General features: G+C 43.6%; 1 protein-coding gene across 1 annotated transcript in view; it reads right to left on the bottom strand.

Annotated features, from left to right (window-relative positions):
* The window catches only part of ARSI (arylsulfatase family member I), a 14,322-nt gene extending 7,737 nt beyond the window's left edge, over positions 1-6,585 (bottom strand). Inside the window, exon 1 of the mRNA XM_042455408.1 lies at positions 6,178-6,585. Coding sequence (XP_042311342.1) covers positions 6,178-6,482 — 305 coding nt within the window. The 5' untranslated portion in view covers positions 6,483-6,585. The remainder of the gene's footprint in view (positions 1-6,177) is intronic.
* Positions 6,586-17,185: the final 10,600 nt, after the last annotated feature.

The following is a 17,185-nucleotide window of genomic DNA, read 5'->3' as shown; positions in this document are numbered from 1 at the left end:
GATATTATAAGCCAGTGTGGTATAGTGGTTTAAGTGCTGGACTACGGCTCTGGAGACTAGGGTTTGATTGCCAGCTTGGCCATGAAACCCACTAAGACTGCATCTGCATTGCAGAAATAATCCAGGTAGGCATTGCTTTAAGTGCCACAGCTCAATGCTCTGGAATTATGGGAGTGCAGTTTGTTGTGGCATCAGAGCTCTCTGGCAGAGACAGCTAAATGTCTCACAAAATTACAATTCCCAGAATTCCATAACATTGAGCCACAGCAGTGAAACTGGTGTCAACCTGGATTAGTTTTGCAGTACAGATTGTGGCCTAGGTGATCTTGGGCAAGTCACATAGAATCATAGAGTTGGAAGAGACCACAAGGGCCATCCAGTCCAACCCCCTGCCATGCAGGAAATCTAAATCAAAGCATCCCCGACAGATGGCCATCCAGCCTCTGCTTAAAGACCTCCAAGGAAGGAGACTCCATTACACTCTGAGGGAGTGTGTTCCACTGTTGAACAGCCCTTACTGTCAGGAAGTTCCTCCTAATGTTCAGTGGAATTTCTTTTCCTGTAGCTTGCATCCATTGCTCCAGTCTTAGTCTCTGGAGCAGCAGAAAACAAGCTTGCTCACTCCTCAATGTGACATCCCTTCACATATTTAAACAGGGCTTTCATATCACCTCTTAACCTTCTCTTCTCCAGACTAAACATCCCCAGCTCCCTGAGTCTTTCCTCATAGGACATGGTTTCCACACCCTTCACCATTTTAGTTACCCTCCTTTGGACACGCTCCAGCTTTTCAGTGTCCTTTTTGAATTGTGGTGCCCAGAACTGGACACAATATTCCAGGTGGGGCCTGACCAGAGCAGAATACAGTGGCACTATTACTTCCCTTCATCTAGACACTATACTTCTATTGATGCAGGCTAAAATCACATTGGCCTTGTTAGCTGCCGCATCGCAATGTTGACTCATGTTCAACTTGTGGTCTACTTGGACTTCCAGATCCCTTTCACATGTAGTTTCCTTATGCCAGGTGACCCCCATCCTATATCTGTGAATTTCATTTTTCCGCCCTAAGTGCAGTACCTTACATTTCTCCCTGCTGAAGTTCATTTTGTTAGCTGTGGCCCAGCTTTCTAGTCTATTCAGGTCATTTTTAATTTTGATCCTGTCCTTTGGGGTGTTAGCTACTCCTCTTAACTTGGTGTCATCTGCAAATTTGATAAGTATGCTCCCAATTCTGTCATCCAAGTCATTGATAAAGATGTTGAATAGCACTGGGCCCAGGACAGAGCCCTGTGGGACCCCACTGGTCACTTCTCTCCAGGATGAAAAGGAGCCATTGTTGAGCACCCTTTGGGTTCAGCCGGTCAACCAATTACAAATCCACGTAACAGTTGCCTTGTCCAGCCCACATTTTACAAGCTTGTTTGCAAGAATGTCATGGGGAACCTTGTCAAAGGTCTTACTGAAATCAAGATATACTATATCCACAGCATTCCCTTCATCTACACGCTGGTAATTTTATCAAAAAAGAGATAAGATTTGTCTGGCATGACTTCTTTCTCTGAAACCCGTGTTGACTTTTGTGATTATGGAAATGTCTTCTAGATGTTCACAGGCTCTCTGTTTAATCATCTGCTCCAGAATCGTTCCTGGTATTGATGTCAGACTAACTAGACGATAATTGTTGGGCTCCTCTTTATTTTTCCTTTCTGAAGATGGGGACAACATTTGCCCTCCTCCAGTCTGCTGGGACTTCTCCTGTTCTCCAGGAGTTCTCAATGGCTTCAATATTACTTTAGCCAGCTCTTTTAATACCCTTGGATGTAGTTCATCAGGTCCTGGAGACTTATATTCATTTAGATTAAGCAGGTATCCCTGTACTATCTCTTTGCTTATTCTGCGCTGAGTTTCCCCTATTCTGTCCTCTGTTCCATTTTCCTCAGGTTGAGCACCCTTTGCCTTTTCCGAGAAGACTGAAGCAGATAAGGTAATGAGTAATTCTGCCTTTTCTCTGTCGCCTGTTAGCATTTTGCCATCTTCTCCATGCAGTGGCCCTCTAAGTGCTAAGCCTCGGGGGAAAGCAATGGCAAACCTCTGAACAAATCTTGCCAAGAAGACCCTATGATAGGTTTGTCTTAAGGTCTCCATAAATCAGAAACAACTTGAAGGCACATGCACACAACAACAACAACAACATGTTTCATTATTTTTTCTTCATGGTAAAGCCATCTTTTTTTGTGTGTTTTATACACATAAGAGTACTTTTGGTATTCTTATCTTGTCAAGCATGTCCTGTCTCAAAATACTCCATAAAGAGAGAGAAAGGTGAAGTATTCCTGCTCTACTGTCAACCTCTGCCAAAAGTTGTGCTGGAGGACTTAGAGGGTACACTTCTCTAGGTGTTTGTAGGTCCTCCAGCACAATTTCATAGTCAACTTTTGGCAGGTCTTGACCATAGAATTGCCCTGGATGACCTAGAGATTCCTAGATAGGTGATCACTCAGGTAAAAAAAAACCCCAGGTTTTTTTTATTTGAAGGTTTCCCACTTTTACTGGGATCCTGTGCCCCTAACCCCAGCAAATGTGGAGGGTCCACTGTATTACATAAAACAAGGGAGGAACACACTGAGGTCGTGCAACTTGTTTAAGGCCAGCCAACAAATCCATTCCTAATCTGAAAAAGAAGTCCCACTACTCACCTCACCTTGTCACACTATGTGTATAACACTTCTGAGTCTTTTCACAGATCCTTTTACTTGTTTTCATAAAGTGTCCTCTATGCTTATCCAAAAGCTTGGTAGAACAACATTTTGAACATGAAACAAAAATTTTACTTGTGGGACAGGGGACTGAAAATGACTTCCTAACATACTTTTTAATCTCATTATTTTCACTCCAAGTTAGGTAATAATTCTACACTGGGAGCTGGATGGGAGGGCAAATGAGTCCCTATTGGTGCCTGGATCTTCAACCATGGCATCTTTCTGGGCTGTCTTGCTGATTTAGGACTTGAGGCCATTGCTTTGCAGTGGCCGTGGTCTTTCTTGAGAGATCGTCACACCATTATGATAACTTGTTGGCAACCCAAAATAAATGAAGCCGCTACTTTAGCACTACAGTCATGTGTTAGATCGCACTTTTTTCTGAAAACCAGGCTGTATTCACGATAAGAACGACAGGAACTGACCGCATTCTTGAGATTGTGACTTTTAAAAAAAGCTGCACATGTGTAATTGTGCAACTTCGACATCACTAGAAGGGAGGGAGTGGTAAAGTCTCGCTCTGATAAGCTCGCGAGATCGCACAATGGCAGGGATTGCATTGGTAGCTGGATGTGGTATTATTGTGTAATTGCAGTCATTCACAGGTACTACCCATGAATGAAAATTGGTGGTTTGAGCACTGCATGATGCAGTCAGGACTGTTGCTGAATCAGAACTATGCCAATTGGTTTGTGCTATACAGTGGAACCTCGCCTTATGCGAGGATCCGTTCTGGACCCCCCTGCGTAAGGCGAATTCCGCCTATGCTCGAGCTCCATTATAGTGAATGGGGCTTGTGCATGCAGTGGTGTGGTGCGCACATGTGGCAGCCGCACACGCCATTCAAAGTATTACAGCGTGGCTCCCGCGTAAACTGGAAGCCACATATGGCACGCCCAAGTAAGGAGCCGGCGCGCTGTAATTAATAGTGTGATAATCTCCTAGCTTGAACATTCCCAGAGGGTGGTGCTGGGGGGAGGACTGTCGTTCAGCCTTTTTGGCCATTAGTCTGTGGGCTTCCCTATGTTTTTCATCTACATAAAGCCACTGGGAGAGGTCATCCAGAGCTTTGAGGTTGGGTGTCATCAGTATGCTGATGGTACCCACTGCTATCTTTCCTTTACAACATACCAAGCAGACTGTGATAACACTGGATTGTTGTCTGGATGTAGCAAAGGACTGGATGCAGGTGAATAGACTAAGGATCCAGACAAGATGGAAGTGCTGCTGGTTAGAAGGAAAACCAACCTGGGATTGGGATCGCAGCCAGTTCTGGATGGGATTGTTCTCCCTCTGAAAGACCATGTTTGTAGAGTGGGAGTGCTCTTGGGCCCAGGGCTGCTCTTAGAAAGCCAGGCTGCTTTGATGGCCAGAAGTGTCTTTATATAGCTTCAGCTGGCATGTCAGCTGCTCCCTTTCTTCGGCAAGGCACACCTGACCACAGAGGTTCATCCTTTAGTTACATCTCGACTAGACAACTGTAATGCAACTTGAAAAGTGTTTGGAAGCTGCAGTGAATGCAAAATGAAGCAGCCAGACTGATGTCAGGTGTGCATTTTATAGACCACATAACACTGGTCGTGCAAGAACTGCACTGGCTTCCAATTGGCTTCCAAGCTCAATTCAGTGTGCTAGTGTTGACCTACAAATCACTAAACAATTTGGACCAAGGTATATGAAAGACTTCCTCCTGCCATGTAAGCCTGCCATTAATTTGAAATCTTCAGAGGCGGCCCTGCTGCATGTCCGAAAACCTCTTGAATTTACGTTGGTGGATACATGCAGCAGAGCTTTCTTTGTAGTAGCACTTCAGCTGTGATACACCGTACCCAAGAAAGTTAGGCTGGCCTCATCTCTTTTAAGCTTCCAGTGGGCAGCCAAAACAGTGTTCTTCCACATGCCATGCAGTGTATGGAATTGCTGTTTTAACTGTTTCAAAACTGTGTTCTAGAAGTGTTTTTAGATTGCTTTTAGAAGTTTTTAAATAGTATTTTAATGTGTTTTTAAAATATTTTTATCATTATATAAGTTTAATTGGGGGGGATTGTTCATTGGTGTGAGGTGAAACAAAAATAATTTAATTAAATAATAAATAAATACTAGTTCTCAACAAGATAGCCATATTAGTTTTAGGATTAAAAGATGTAAAGAAATCTAGTACAACGTTTGTGAATAACAGGGACAAAATAAATTTTCTGGTATAAGTTTTTCTGGACTACAGTAGACTATTTGCATTTTATGAAGTGGACTGTAGCCCATGAAAGCTTATGCTCAAACTGTCTTTTTCCCCAGTTAGTTTCAAAGGTGTTACTAGAATCCATTCCCGTATGTTGTTTTATAGAAAATCTTGTTAACTTAGGCTCCTTACAGACAGGCCAGAATAAAGCTGCTTCGGGTCACTTTGCAGGTATGCTGTTTAAATGATGCATGTGTCCTAAGAGTCAAGAAGCTATGCCAAAGCTGCGCTCCAGTCCTTAGCACTGGAGTGTGGCTTTAGCGCAGCTCCCGGCCTCTCATGACACAGGCATCATTTAAACAACATACCTCCAAAGTCCTGTCTGTATGGGGCCCTAGCTTTTCAGCTCTACTTTTCAGCTCTATTTTGACAGAACTTTTAAAGAGCTGTGTTGTGAGGTCAACTTCACTTTGTGGCAACCTCATGCTAGGGTTTCCTTGGCAAGAATTATTCAGAGAAAGCTGGCCATTGCCTTCATCTTAAGAGGCTGAGGGACTGGGAATTAACCAGTGGGTTTCAATGGCTGAGTGGGAACTGGAAGCCTGGTCTCCTGGGGCCCATTCACACTCTAAAATTGTAGCTCTATTATTCCGCTTTAACTATCATGCCTACATCCTGAGAAATGCTGGGATATACAGTTTAGGGAGGGGTATTTGGAGAGCCAGCATGGAGTAGTAGTTTGAGAATGGGATTCCAACTCTGGAGACCAGGACTTAATTCCCAGCTCAGCCATGAAACCCACTGGGTGACCTTGGGCAAGTCACATGCTCTCAGCCTCAAGGGAAGGCAATGGCAAACCTCTGACCAAACCTTGCCAAGAAAACACTGTGATAGGGTGGCCATAAGTCAGAAATGACTTGAAAGCACAGAACAGCAGCCAACTTGGAATTCTCAGTCAGAGAGCCTCGGACTAAACTACAAATCCCAGGATTCCATAGGATGTAACCACAGTAGTGACAGTGGACTCATAGTGCTATAAAGAGTCCTAGTCCAACATTCAAGCCCCTACACCAGGATGGCTCTCTTTTAAAGGGTTCTTTCCGTTCTGAGCATTGGGCTAAGACTCTGGAGACCAGGGTTTGACTCTCCCCCCCCTCAGCCCTGGAACTCAGGCAAGTCCGACTCTCTGGGGCCCCGGGAGCTTTCCCTGACTCTCTGCTTCTCCTCCTGGGGCCCTACCTGCCGGTGAGGAGCTGGCTGCGGGAGGGGGTGCAGATGGGCTGGATGTAGTAGTTCTCCAGCCGGACCCCCGCGGCGGCCAGCCGGTCCAAGGTGGGCGTCTGGATCTCGGAGCCGTGGTAGCCCACGTCGTGGAAGCCCTGGTCGTCGCTCAGCAGGAAGAGCAGGTGAGGAGGGGGCCGACGCTGGGGCTGCTGGGGCCTGGCCCCCGGGGGCTCCGGGCCGGGCCTCATCCAGTCCCAGGAGAGGTAGCCGAAGCTCAGCAGGCTGACGAAGGAGAAGCCGCTCAGGGCGGAGACGGCCATGCTGCAGCCGCGGAGCCCGCTACTGGCCTCCCCGGAGCATCTTCCCCAGACTCTGGGCTGCTCCTCCTCCTCCTCTGCCCCCAAAGGTGTCTCCCCCTCCAGCCCTGGCTCGCCTTTCCCGCCCCTTTGGGGACCACGGCCAGCAGCAGGAGGAGGGAGGGGCCGCCCCCTTCCTTCCTCCTTCCTTCCTCCGCGCCCCTCCCGGGAGAGAGGAGAGAGAGAGAGAGAGAGATCCAACCCAACTAAATATCTATCTATCTATCTATCTATCTATTATCTTCTATCTAGTAGATGTAGATAGATAGATAGATATAGACAACTTCCAACCAACTAAAGAGCTATCTATATTCCAGCCCAACTAAAGAGAGATTAGTTGGGCTGGAATATAGATAGCTCTTAGTTGGTTGGAAGTTGTCTATAGCTAGCTATTCCAGCCTCCTCTCTTTCTCTTTCTGGGAGGGGGCCCTAGTTCTGAAGCCCTGGAAGTGTGTCCCTTGATGGGGCGGAAGGAAGGAGAGCCGCCTCCGGGCCCCTCCCCCCTTGGGACTGTGGGGCTTCTTTTCCAAGGCCAGGAACTAGTCTTTGGCCCCAGGAAGCAAGGCGGCTGTGTGCCTGAGCCCCGCTGCCGCCCCGGACTCTCCTGGGCCCTGGCTCTCCTGGAGGGAAAAGCTTGGCCAGCCCCAGCCCCCCTCCTCTGAGGCGCGGCTTCCCTAGAGGCCGGCGGCAAAGCTTTCCCCAACTTCCTTGGCCCTTTGGAAAGGAGGAAGGAGGCCAAGGGAAGCGGCCGGGCTCTAAGGAGGAGAAGAGGCCTTAAGCCCCCCTGGCCCTGGCCCTGGCCCGCTCTCCTCCTAAATGGGTGGACATGGAACTGTGCTTGGACTCCGTCCAGGGGGCCATCCCTGGGATTTGCGCCTTCTTCCTTCTCCTCAGAGTACAGACAGCATGGAGTATTGGTTTGAGTGTTGGAGACCAGGGTTCGAATCCCAACTCAGCCCTGGAAACCCCCTGGGTGACATTGGGCAAGTCGGAGTGGAGTGGAATCTCCCTCCAAGCAGAGGCCTGATGGCCATCTGTTAGGGATGCTTTGATTGAGAGTTCCTGCATGGCAGAAGGGGGTTGGGCTGGATGCTCTTCCAACCCTACCATTCTAGGATTCTATTCAATGCTTCTCAGCCTCAGAGGGAGCACAATGGCAAGCCTTCTCTGTACAAATCTTGCCAACCCCAGGATAGGGTCGCCATAAGTTGACACCAATTTAAAGGCATGCAACAACAGCAGAGTAATACACATGATTTCATGCTAGTGACATTCACAGGTTCATAAAACATCTAGGGGTAGCCATGTTGGCCATATAGCAAATCCAATAACATCGAAACAATGATACCTTTATTGACCAACTAAAATGCACAATTACATGTTGCAAGCTTTCAAAGTCACACTGGCTTCTTAATCAGGCAAACAGGAAAAGAAATTGAAGATGTTAGTCCTAGGGCTGCATTTTCTGTTTCTGGTCTTAGTTCAGATGGTAGAGAGGGCTATCTGCAGGCTGGCACCTCTCCTTTTGGTCAAGCAGTCACTGGGAGATTTTCAAAGTCAAGGAAATTTAATGTCCATTTGCAATTCAAAGAAGATGTTTCCTTGGAATCCAGCATGTCTCCTTCCTTTGTGAAGCCAGAGGCTCCTATGTAGGTAGAGAGCACGGAATTTCTCAAGAAGTCTTCCTGTTTGGCATCAGGAAAACTTTAGGTGGTGTAGAGGCAAAGCATGCCAATCAGTCACAGGTTCATATTCAGGATCTACATAAGTTCAACCTAAGAATGGGAAGGGCAGCCACAAAAGAACTAGATAAGATTCTAAAATGCAAAGATACACAACTCAGCACAAAGGTTAGAATCATACAAGGCATTGTATTCCCCATCACCATGTATGGATGTGAGAGCCGGACAGTGAAGACAGCAAGAAAATGAACTCATTTGAGATCTGCTGGAGAAGAGTGCTGAGGAGACCATGGGTGGCCAAAAAGACAAACAAAGCCAGAACTCTCCCCAGAAGCTAAGATGATCACATTGAGGCTACTTTGGCCATATCACTGGGGAAAAAACAATAATGCTAGGAAAGGTGGAGGGAAGTGGAAAGAAAGGAAGGCCACATGCCATGGACTCAATCAGGGAGGTCACCCACATGAATCTACAAGACTTGAGCAGAGAAATGGAAGACAAGCTGTCTTGGCGATGCCTCATCCACAGGCTCTATGTGAGTCAAGGCCAGTTTGAGGGCAGTTAGCAGCAACAATGCTGGTAATATTACAAAGTGCAATAACATCCAAAATTCACAAAACAGTCATACCTTTATGAGGCCAACCAAAATACACAAAAAAACCACGCTGCAAGCTTTCGAAGCTCCACGGACTCCTTCATCAGGTCACGGTGTTAAAAGGTGTAAAAAAAATTCGGACAATATAAGTCATGGGCCTGCATTTTATCAACATGTTGTTGGTGTTGTTCTGAGTATGTGGGGATATTTATGCAGTAGGCTACTTCTGATCCTGGCCAGGTGACACTGGGAGACAAAGTTGTTTAAAGTCCAAGAAATGCAATTTAATTTCCATTAGCAACACCAAAAGGTACTTCCTTTGAGATCCAGGATGTCTCAGGTTCAGTCAGGGTTCCCCTGTGTGAGAGCAAACAGCACACATTGGGAGCTTGTCTAATGTAGTCCAATTTGTGGTGGAGAATTTGTCTCTTGGTGCCTTATTAGTGTATCATTCACAAACCAACTGCCACCTCCTTTTGCTCCTCCTCCTCCTCTGGTTCTTTCTCCTTATCAAAGATTTAAACAGTGTGGTGATGATTTTCTAGATCTGTTTCAAGCAGAGATTTTCAGATTGGATTTCAGGAGTGAGAAGGCCTTAATTATCCTGGTGCGTCTCCCTTGTTCCTAGTTTCAGAGTGTATCGCTGATGGTTCTGCTGGATCTTGCCGCAGTTTTCAGGACAATCATGATCAAACATGGCATCCTTCTTTACACTCTGAATGGCCCAAAATGTGCCACCATTTGCCAGTGATTTTTCTGGTCCTTCATGGGATTTAGTTCCAGAAGATGGTGCTAGGGGACTTCTGTTTACTACAAAAGTGAGTAGTTTATGGTATTCCACAGGGTTTCCTCTTCTCTCCAGTTCTATTTCACATCTACATGCCTCTGGAAAGAGAGAGTGCAGAACTATGGGGTTTTCATGTCGTTAATGAATCAATCACTTTTGACTGACTCGATGTCTCATTTCCATCATGCTTCAGTGAGACTATGGGAATTCCGATTTGGGATATGAAATCTGCAGTAGACATGGGTGAATAAACTGTGGGTTTGGCCTAAATATCCGGTACCAGGTCCCATCTGATCTTCGAAGCTAAGCAGGATCAGCCTTGGTTGGTACTTGGATGAGAGAGACCACCAATGATTACCCAGTGCTGTAGGGTATATTTCAAAGGAAGGGACTAACAAAACCACCTCTGGGTATTCCTTGCCTAAGAAAACCCTATGAAATTCATGGGGTCACCATAACTTGACAGGTGACTGGAAGGCACACACGCATGCAAAAATGAGCTGAGCATGGTAGCCCAAGTTAACCAGAGCTGGTGATGACAAACATTTTGCTGCTCTTCTACCAGTTCTGCTGGTTTCCTGTTCATTGCTGACACCTAAAATTAGTTATTGGTTACAAAGCTTGGAGCCAAGATACAAGGTGCTGCCTTTCTCCACATGTCAAGTCAAGTTACTGTCAAATTTAAGAGGCTAGACTTAAGCTGAACAAGAAATTAGATTGTCCCAGATATCATTTATTAATGAAATGCTGCATTATGTATAACTAAAGAACCTAGTTTTGTTCAGGATGTTGATGATTTCCTTTGCAATTTGAATGAAATAAAACTTTGACTGGTAGCATTTGAATTTATCTATCACCGATTTCCATTCAAAATAGATCAAAACCATCAATTTTCAAAAAGGGACTTTTTGTGAACATTTTGTTAACTTTTTATATAGAAATGTATTTTGTACTTTTAAAATGTGGAAACAGTTAAAACATGCTGTCAGGGGCAGAGGTATTGCTGCTGGTGCTGAATCATGGATATGGGGGAGGGTGCTGTTGCTGTTGTTGCTGCTGCTAAACATGATATAGCGGGCCCTTGGTATCAACTGGGGATACCAAAATCTGTGAATGCTAAAGTCCCATTATTTACAATAGCACAGTAAAATGGTATCTCTTATATAAAATGACAAAATCAAGGTTTGTTTTTTGGATTTTTTAAAAATTATTTTATTATTTTATATCATCATCATCATCATCATCATCATCATCATACCATGGTTGGTTGCATCTGTGGACGCAGAATCCATGGCTATGGAGGGCTAACTGTAGTGCTTTCACTCCCACTTGGGCAAAAAATCTCACAGCAACTGACAACTGGATTCACTGCCCCACTGGCCTGGAAGCCACCCGCTGCCACTGCTTGATTCATATGTTAGCTTTCTTTCATTGCAAGCTATAATTCATGTTGACTTTGTTTTAGAAAACTCTTATGGGGTTTGCAGGAGTTTGTGCACTGCTCAGTTATATATGTGTAAGTGCAGTCCAACTGAGGGACAGCATAAATGTAAGCTCTTCTCCTTCAAAATATAAATTTTAATCAGCTATTATTCAATAGTCTAAAGATCTCACTGCTTTATCTATATCTGGATGTGTTGCTTCTATTCTTCAATACTAGTGGAACACTTTTTTGGACATATAGGCTGACTATAGTTATGGCAGGAATTCATGGTTGGAATTTCAAATGCATAACCTTATGCATCCGTAACCGATTAGTATTCACAATCATAGCAATAGTGTAGGAAATACATAGGGATCATAAAAGTCTACCAAATCTGCCTACTGCAAACAACAAATGACTGTTCTCTTGTCAATCATGACACAGCAGACTGACATTTCCATCTCCCTCCCATGAGCAATCTCCAGTGTCCTGCTTTTGATCATTGCAGAACAATCAGAAGATTGTCCATTTTATTAATATACATTAATATTTGAAGCAAAATGAAAACAAGGGGCGTCATCGTAATCATCATCATCATTATTCAGTCAATCCATATAGACTAGTGAAGGGGAGGGGTGTTCCACTTTCTGGAAACATGAAAAGTGGCAGACACTTAGAAAATGGAAGGTCTTATTCTCCCATGGGGACAAGAATGGTGAAAGGGTAGACACCACTGAGCAAGCTCAACTAATGATTTAATTCTGTATAAGGCAGCTTACCATCTTCCCATTGCTAGGCATGCAGATAGGTCTCAGTTGAGGGTGGAGACTGAAGAAATGGCTATTGATGTCTGTTTATTTTTAAGGGGCTGCTTTCCTGAATCAGGAAATAGTAGTTCTGTTCCCCAAAACAGTAGGGCAGGGGTGAGCTATGTGAAAGGTAAAGGGTTCAGAACCTAATAGGGTTCAGATCACTTGATCCCTGCTGCCAAATTTGTTGCTACACTATCAGATTTTGGTGGCACAGCAGTGTTCAAAAAGAGCACTTCCTCTTTGAAACAAGGCATGTGGGTAGCATGCACCTTTTTTTCAAGCCCAGTTGTATTTCTACAAAGGCATGACTGAATTTGAAAACAAACTGTGTATAACTCATATGCATCATGGGAGCCATGACTGGGAATGCATAGTTCTTGTATATGCATCCCATGTTTATTTCTGTTAGCAGCTCGGCTAACAGTTCTTCTCTAGGGAGTGGTAGGAAGTCAAATGCCAAAGATGATTTTGGTAGAATTCAGAGATATAGCCATGTTAGTCTGTAGAATCAGTATGTAGAGATATATTGTAGCACCTTTGAGACTCACTGAAAGAAGTTGGCAGCATGAGCTTTCGTAGACTTCAGTCTACTTCCTCAGATGATTTTGGTTACTCTTTGGATCTTGCCTTTTCTTTCTATGTTTGGGTTCAGTTGCATCCTTCTGAGAACACCAGAAGACAGATGCTCTCCTGATGGTTGCATCAGTGGTACAGCAATGAATTCTGATGTGCAAGTGTTTGACATCCCACCCTTGGGAAAAAAAGCAGTTCAGGCAGTTCTCTGTGAAAAGAAGGTCTTTTGCAATGCTTATGGCTCTTAATTGTCCATTTAAGGCCAAGACAATCCAAAAGACATTACAGCATGCTACTGTGAAAATCCACCTCTCCTCAGGCCAGTAACTGTGATGTTGCTATTAAGCTGAGAAAGGAAAGCCTGAGGAGATGAGAATTAGCAGATGGCATTTTACTAATTAAAAAGTTCTAGTGTTTCAACCTATTCAGGCCTGGATCCACTACAACATGTGGCTGCAAAAATAGATTGTAACGGTAGGTATATTTAATTTGAAGTAAGACACATTCAGACTTGCCTCTGAGCAAGTAAATTCTAGGGAATGGGAACAAAGATCAATCCACAATAAAGTGGATTGTGCTCTGTCCAGGCAATCTCTTTTGACAAAGTGGCATTTTGGAAAAAATGCATAGGATTGTACCAATGTAATCAATGCATACATGTACACCTACAAAATGTGAGTGTAAGAAATGGTTAACATATGCAGGCTCCCAACAGATGGTGGTCGGGGTGCAGTTTCTTGTCAGTTCAACATGTACTTGAACCCACATTTTTCATAAAAGAAACTCAAGCAACTCAGCACATTTCCATAAATGCTTCAAAAATCTGTACTCAATCCTTTCAATGTTTTTCTTTTCCTTTTCTGGAAATAATATATCATGCCTTATCTTCTCTTTAGTAAACAGAACAAGGGACTGAATGAGGACACCAGGGTTCAACTTTGCTTCTCACATGTTGGCTGTAATCCAACATCCCCTCAGACAAAGGAGTTTTAAGGTTTTCTACAGTGTGTTTTTTTGCATATTCAAGGCCATATAAAGAATTTCTCTTTCAAACCACTTGTTTGAACATTCTTGCCAATTCCAATTTAAGTTTTTCAGTCCTTTAACATTTGAGCTCCAGTTCATCTGCTCTGAGCTACTTTTGCTACACCTCATACAGATTAACATGAAACTGTGAGGGTAGCACTATCACTCTTATAAACTGACTGCAATTATACATATGTGGCTTGTGAAAATTGTATTTTAAAGACATGGCACTGCATACACTAACACCACATCTTTCAGAATTTTCATTCTTGGATATTCTTTTTACATCAACTTACTAAAGAGGAACAGAAAACACAGGCCAATGATGCTCCTGCATCAAAGGCTGTGATGTGTAACTTTACAACAACAGAGCTACATCACTGCCATGATTCACAACCAAGTTAGTGAATTGTGATGAAGCATAATGGGACAGTGCAGAAGATGTCCTGTTGCACAGTGAGACACATTGTGCATCAGGACACATAGTGCATTGGGACATGTTGTGCATTGGGACACAACAGTACACATTGTGTGGCAGGACTCTTTGTGAACAGTCACACTGCTGATTTTCCTTGTGTCATTAAGTTAGATACCACAGATCCCCAGAGCATGCAATTCAAACAAGAAACTCCAAGTCTAATGAATGAGAAAATACTACCCTGTACTGACAATTACTTCCCACTGAGCCCTGGTCAATAGCCATGGGGGAAGAAAGGACAGGGTGGGTCATCACAGCACCCTTTCCAAAGCAGGCTACAGCAGCATGGGCCAACATGTTAGGAAGGATCTAATTAGGGGAATTTCTTAATTTAGCTCAAATTGCTGAGAGGGAAGGTCCTAACAACACTATCACAAGACCGTATCTAATAGTGTATACTGGAAGACCAAATGGTCACATGAGACAGACTGCTCCAATTAAGTCTAAACATTTATTAAAAAGAGAACCAACGCACAGCATGGGGCATACACACACACACACGCACACACACACACACACACACAATTCTCAATGAAAGCAAAGGAGGGAAATTCGGGAGAGAGTTGACGGAGAGGTAAATCTACAAGAAATGCTTACATCTGAAGGCTTCTCCAGGTAATCTAATGTAGGTATAGATGATGGAAGGACACGGCAGCCGAAATGTGGGGGAAATGGCCAAGTGAGCTAAAATCAGAGTCTGGTCTGACGTGAAGCCAGGCAGTATTTTAACTATACCACACCAAGATGAGCTGATCTAAAGGTTATATAGGTAAATTCTAGCCTCTGGCGATGAGTTTAATGGCTTAGCTGCAGCCGAGACAAAGGGTGTAAGGACCTGAGTTTTTGTTAAGCCAAGGTGAAGAATAGCCTAGGCAATGCACTTGAATCTGAACACAATCAAGGAAACAGATGAATGGATGGCCATTGATTTAGTCACTGAGCCATCAAGTGTGAGGCTGAAAACAAATAGCCAGTATTATGTTGGTTTTTGGAGGTGATGGTTTTTCTTGTCTAGCAACACCCAAACTTCCTATGGGGAATTTCCAGTTATTCTCTAGGGTTCCTGCCTCCAATGCAAGCTGCCTACATGACTTCTTCATTTTGGAGAAATGATGGTGCCCCTAGGAGGTCATCTTGGGGTCAAAGTGAATTCCACACACACTCCAAAATTTTAATAAATCTATATGCTGTAACAAACACATAATGATAAAAGCAGGACACTACTTACTCTCATCCTGAGGACCAGAGAAAATTAACCAAGTCCTAAGTCTCAGACCTGGGCCCTGAGATCAGGGAACCTTGCAGCTGTTTGTAGGGGAGAACCTCCTGTATCCATTTAGAGGCACTCCCTTATAGACAGGCTCTCTTTCCAAGCTGATGAAAATGGTGGCAAGAGAGAGAAAAATTAAGGCATCAGTGCTTGCTGCACCTCCTTTTCATGTAGATTCTACATGCATTTATGGAAGATGGCTTTCATTGGAGTAAGTAGCATGCTTATTGGATCTATCTGGAATTGTGCAACTCAGACCTGACCAAGTCACCTCCAGACTTACATCGTTCTCCATGGAGTCCCCCTGTTCTACAGACAGAACAATTAATCTAGTTTATTTCAGTTCCCTTATTTTGTGCTGACTTGTGAAAGATTCATTTCATAACCAGAGTCAAATATAGGAGACAACAAATAAAAAAGATTGTATTTCGAGCCTGTACAGACAGGCCAAAATAAAGCTGCTTCAGGTCACTTTGGAGGTATGCTGTTTAAATGCTGTATGCGTCCTAAGGGGCCGGAAGCCGTGCCAAAGCCATGCTCCAGTCCTAAGAACTGAAACACAGCTTTGGTGCAACTTCTGGCTTCTCAAGATGCATGTGTCCTTTAAACAGCAAACTTCCAAAGTGACACGAAGCAGCTTTATTTTGGTCTGTCTATGGGCCCTTTAGTTTCTTTTCTTACTTTTCATTCCTCCATGTTTTGTCTTCTTGTTTTGCCATCTCTCTAAGATTGGAGAAGTGAAATGTTTCCCTATTACTCTCTTTTAAAATCACTTATTTTAAACTGGAATTGAACTTTTTCTACAGAGTTCAGTTCCAGTTCAAGTTCACAGTAACAAATTTTTAGTTTGGCCACAGATCCAGTTCACTAAAAAGAATATCCGAATTTTAACTACAGGCTCAAGATAATTTGTACTCCCTAGTTACTTCATAAATGCCGTCATCATCAAACCTAAATTCTACTTAGTGTGTATTTTATTAATGTGTGATTCCTTTGCTGCAAACCAATGACCTCATGACTTAAGAGACTTGACTAAATCGCAGAGTAATTTCTTCCAAACCTTATTCATCTCTCTCTTTTTAAAACTAAGCAGCATCCCACTGAAATGCATTATCTAAAGAAATAACAGCAGCAACAATATCAAGTGCATTAAGATATATGGGTCTGGTTTTGAGGCTGATTACCATTTTGAGATAACTGAGTTAACATAGAGTTATTATGATATTAGGTCATAAGGAATCTGGAAGAGCTTTAAGAATGTAGCAAGGTTGTATCACTTCAGGCTGCTATTAGGAGGCACTGAGAAATACAGTAATTGACTGTTGCTCTGTACAATCAATCAATCAACAAATTCCTGCACATTAACCTTCTTCCAGACAAAAGGGACATGTTTATGACACTATCACCTCAAGAGTTTTACACAGTGTCCGTGAGTTTCAGTCATGTGTATTGTTGCTGCTGCTGCTGCTTTTATTCTTCTTCTTGTTGTTGTGTGCCTTCAAGTTGTTTCTGACTTATGGTAGCCCTATCACAGGATTTTCTAGGTCTGAGAGAGTGTGACTCACCCAAGGTGACCCTGTGAGTTTCCATGGCCAAGCAAGGAATCGAACCCTGATCTCCAAAGTCCAGAACTCAGACCACTGTACCACACTGGCTGTCCATACGTTTGTATAGGTATTACTTCTCCAGACAAAAAGCATAAAAAGGAAAAAAAATATCCCAACAAATTTATTATATTTTTGTTGCTTCCTACCCAGCTCATAGCTGCTCAAAATAAATGTTCTACCTCATGTGAGCAAAGGTTTCATGGCTCTGGGTGTTTGACTATTGTGGAAGACAGGACAATTGTGATTGCTCTTGATTGTGCACCCATAAATAATCCTGTGGTCATGGGGTATTTTGATACCTAACAATATTCTAGAAATTCTCACTGGGTTCAGAAAATAACCTAGATTAAAACACTCAGTAAAAGGGTGTTGTTTTGTTTTTAATCTGCCATGGTGAGGAGTAAAAAGAAGGCT

Source organism: Sceloporus undulatus, chromosome 2 (genome assembly GCF_019175285.1).
Source record: "Sceloporus undulatus isolate JIND9_A2432 ecotype Alabama chromosome 2, SceUnd_v1.1, whole genome shotgun sequence".
Classification (NCBI taxonomy): Eukaryota; Metazoa; Chordata; class Lepidosauria; order Squamata; family Phrynosomatidae; genus Sceloporus; species Sceloporus undulatus.
This window is presented reverse-complemented; position numbering and strand designations above follow the sequence as displayed.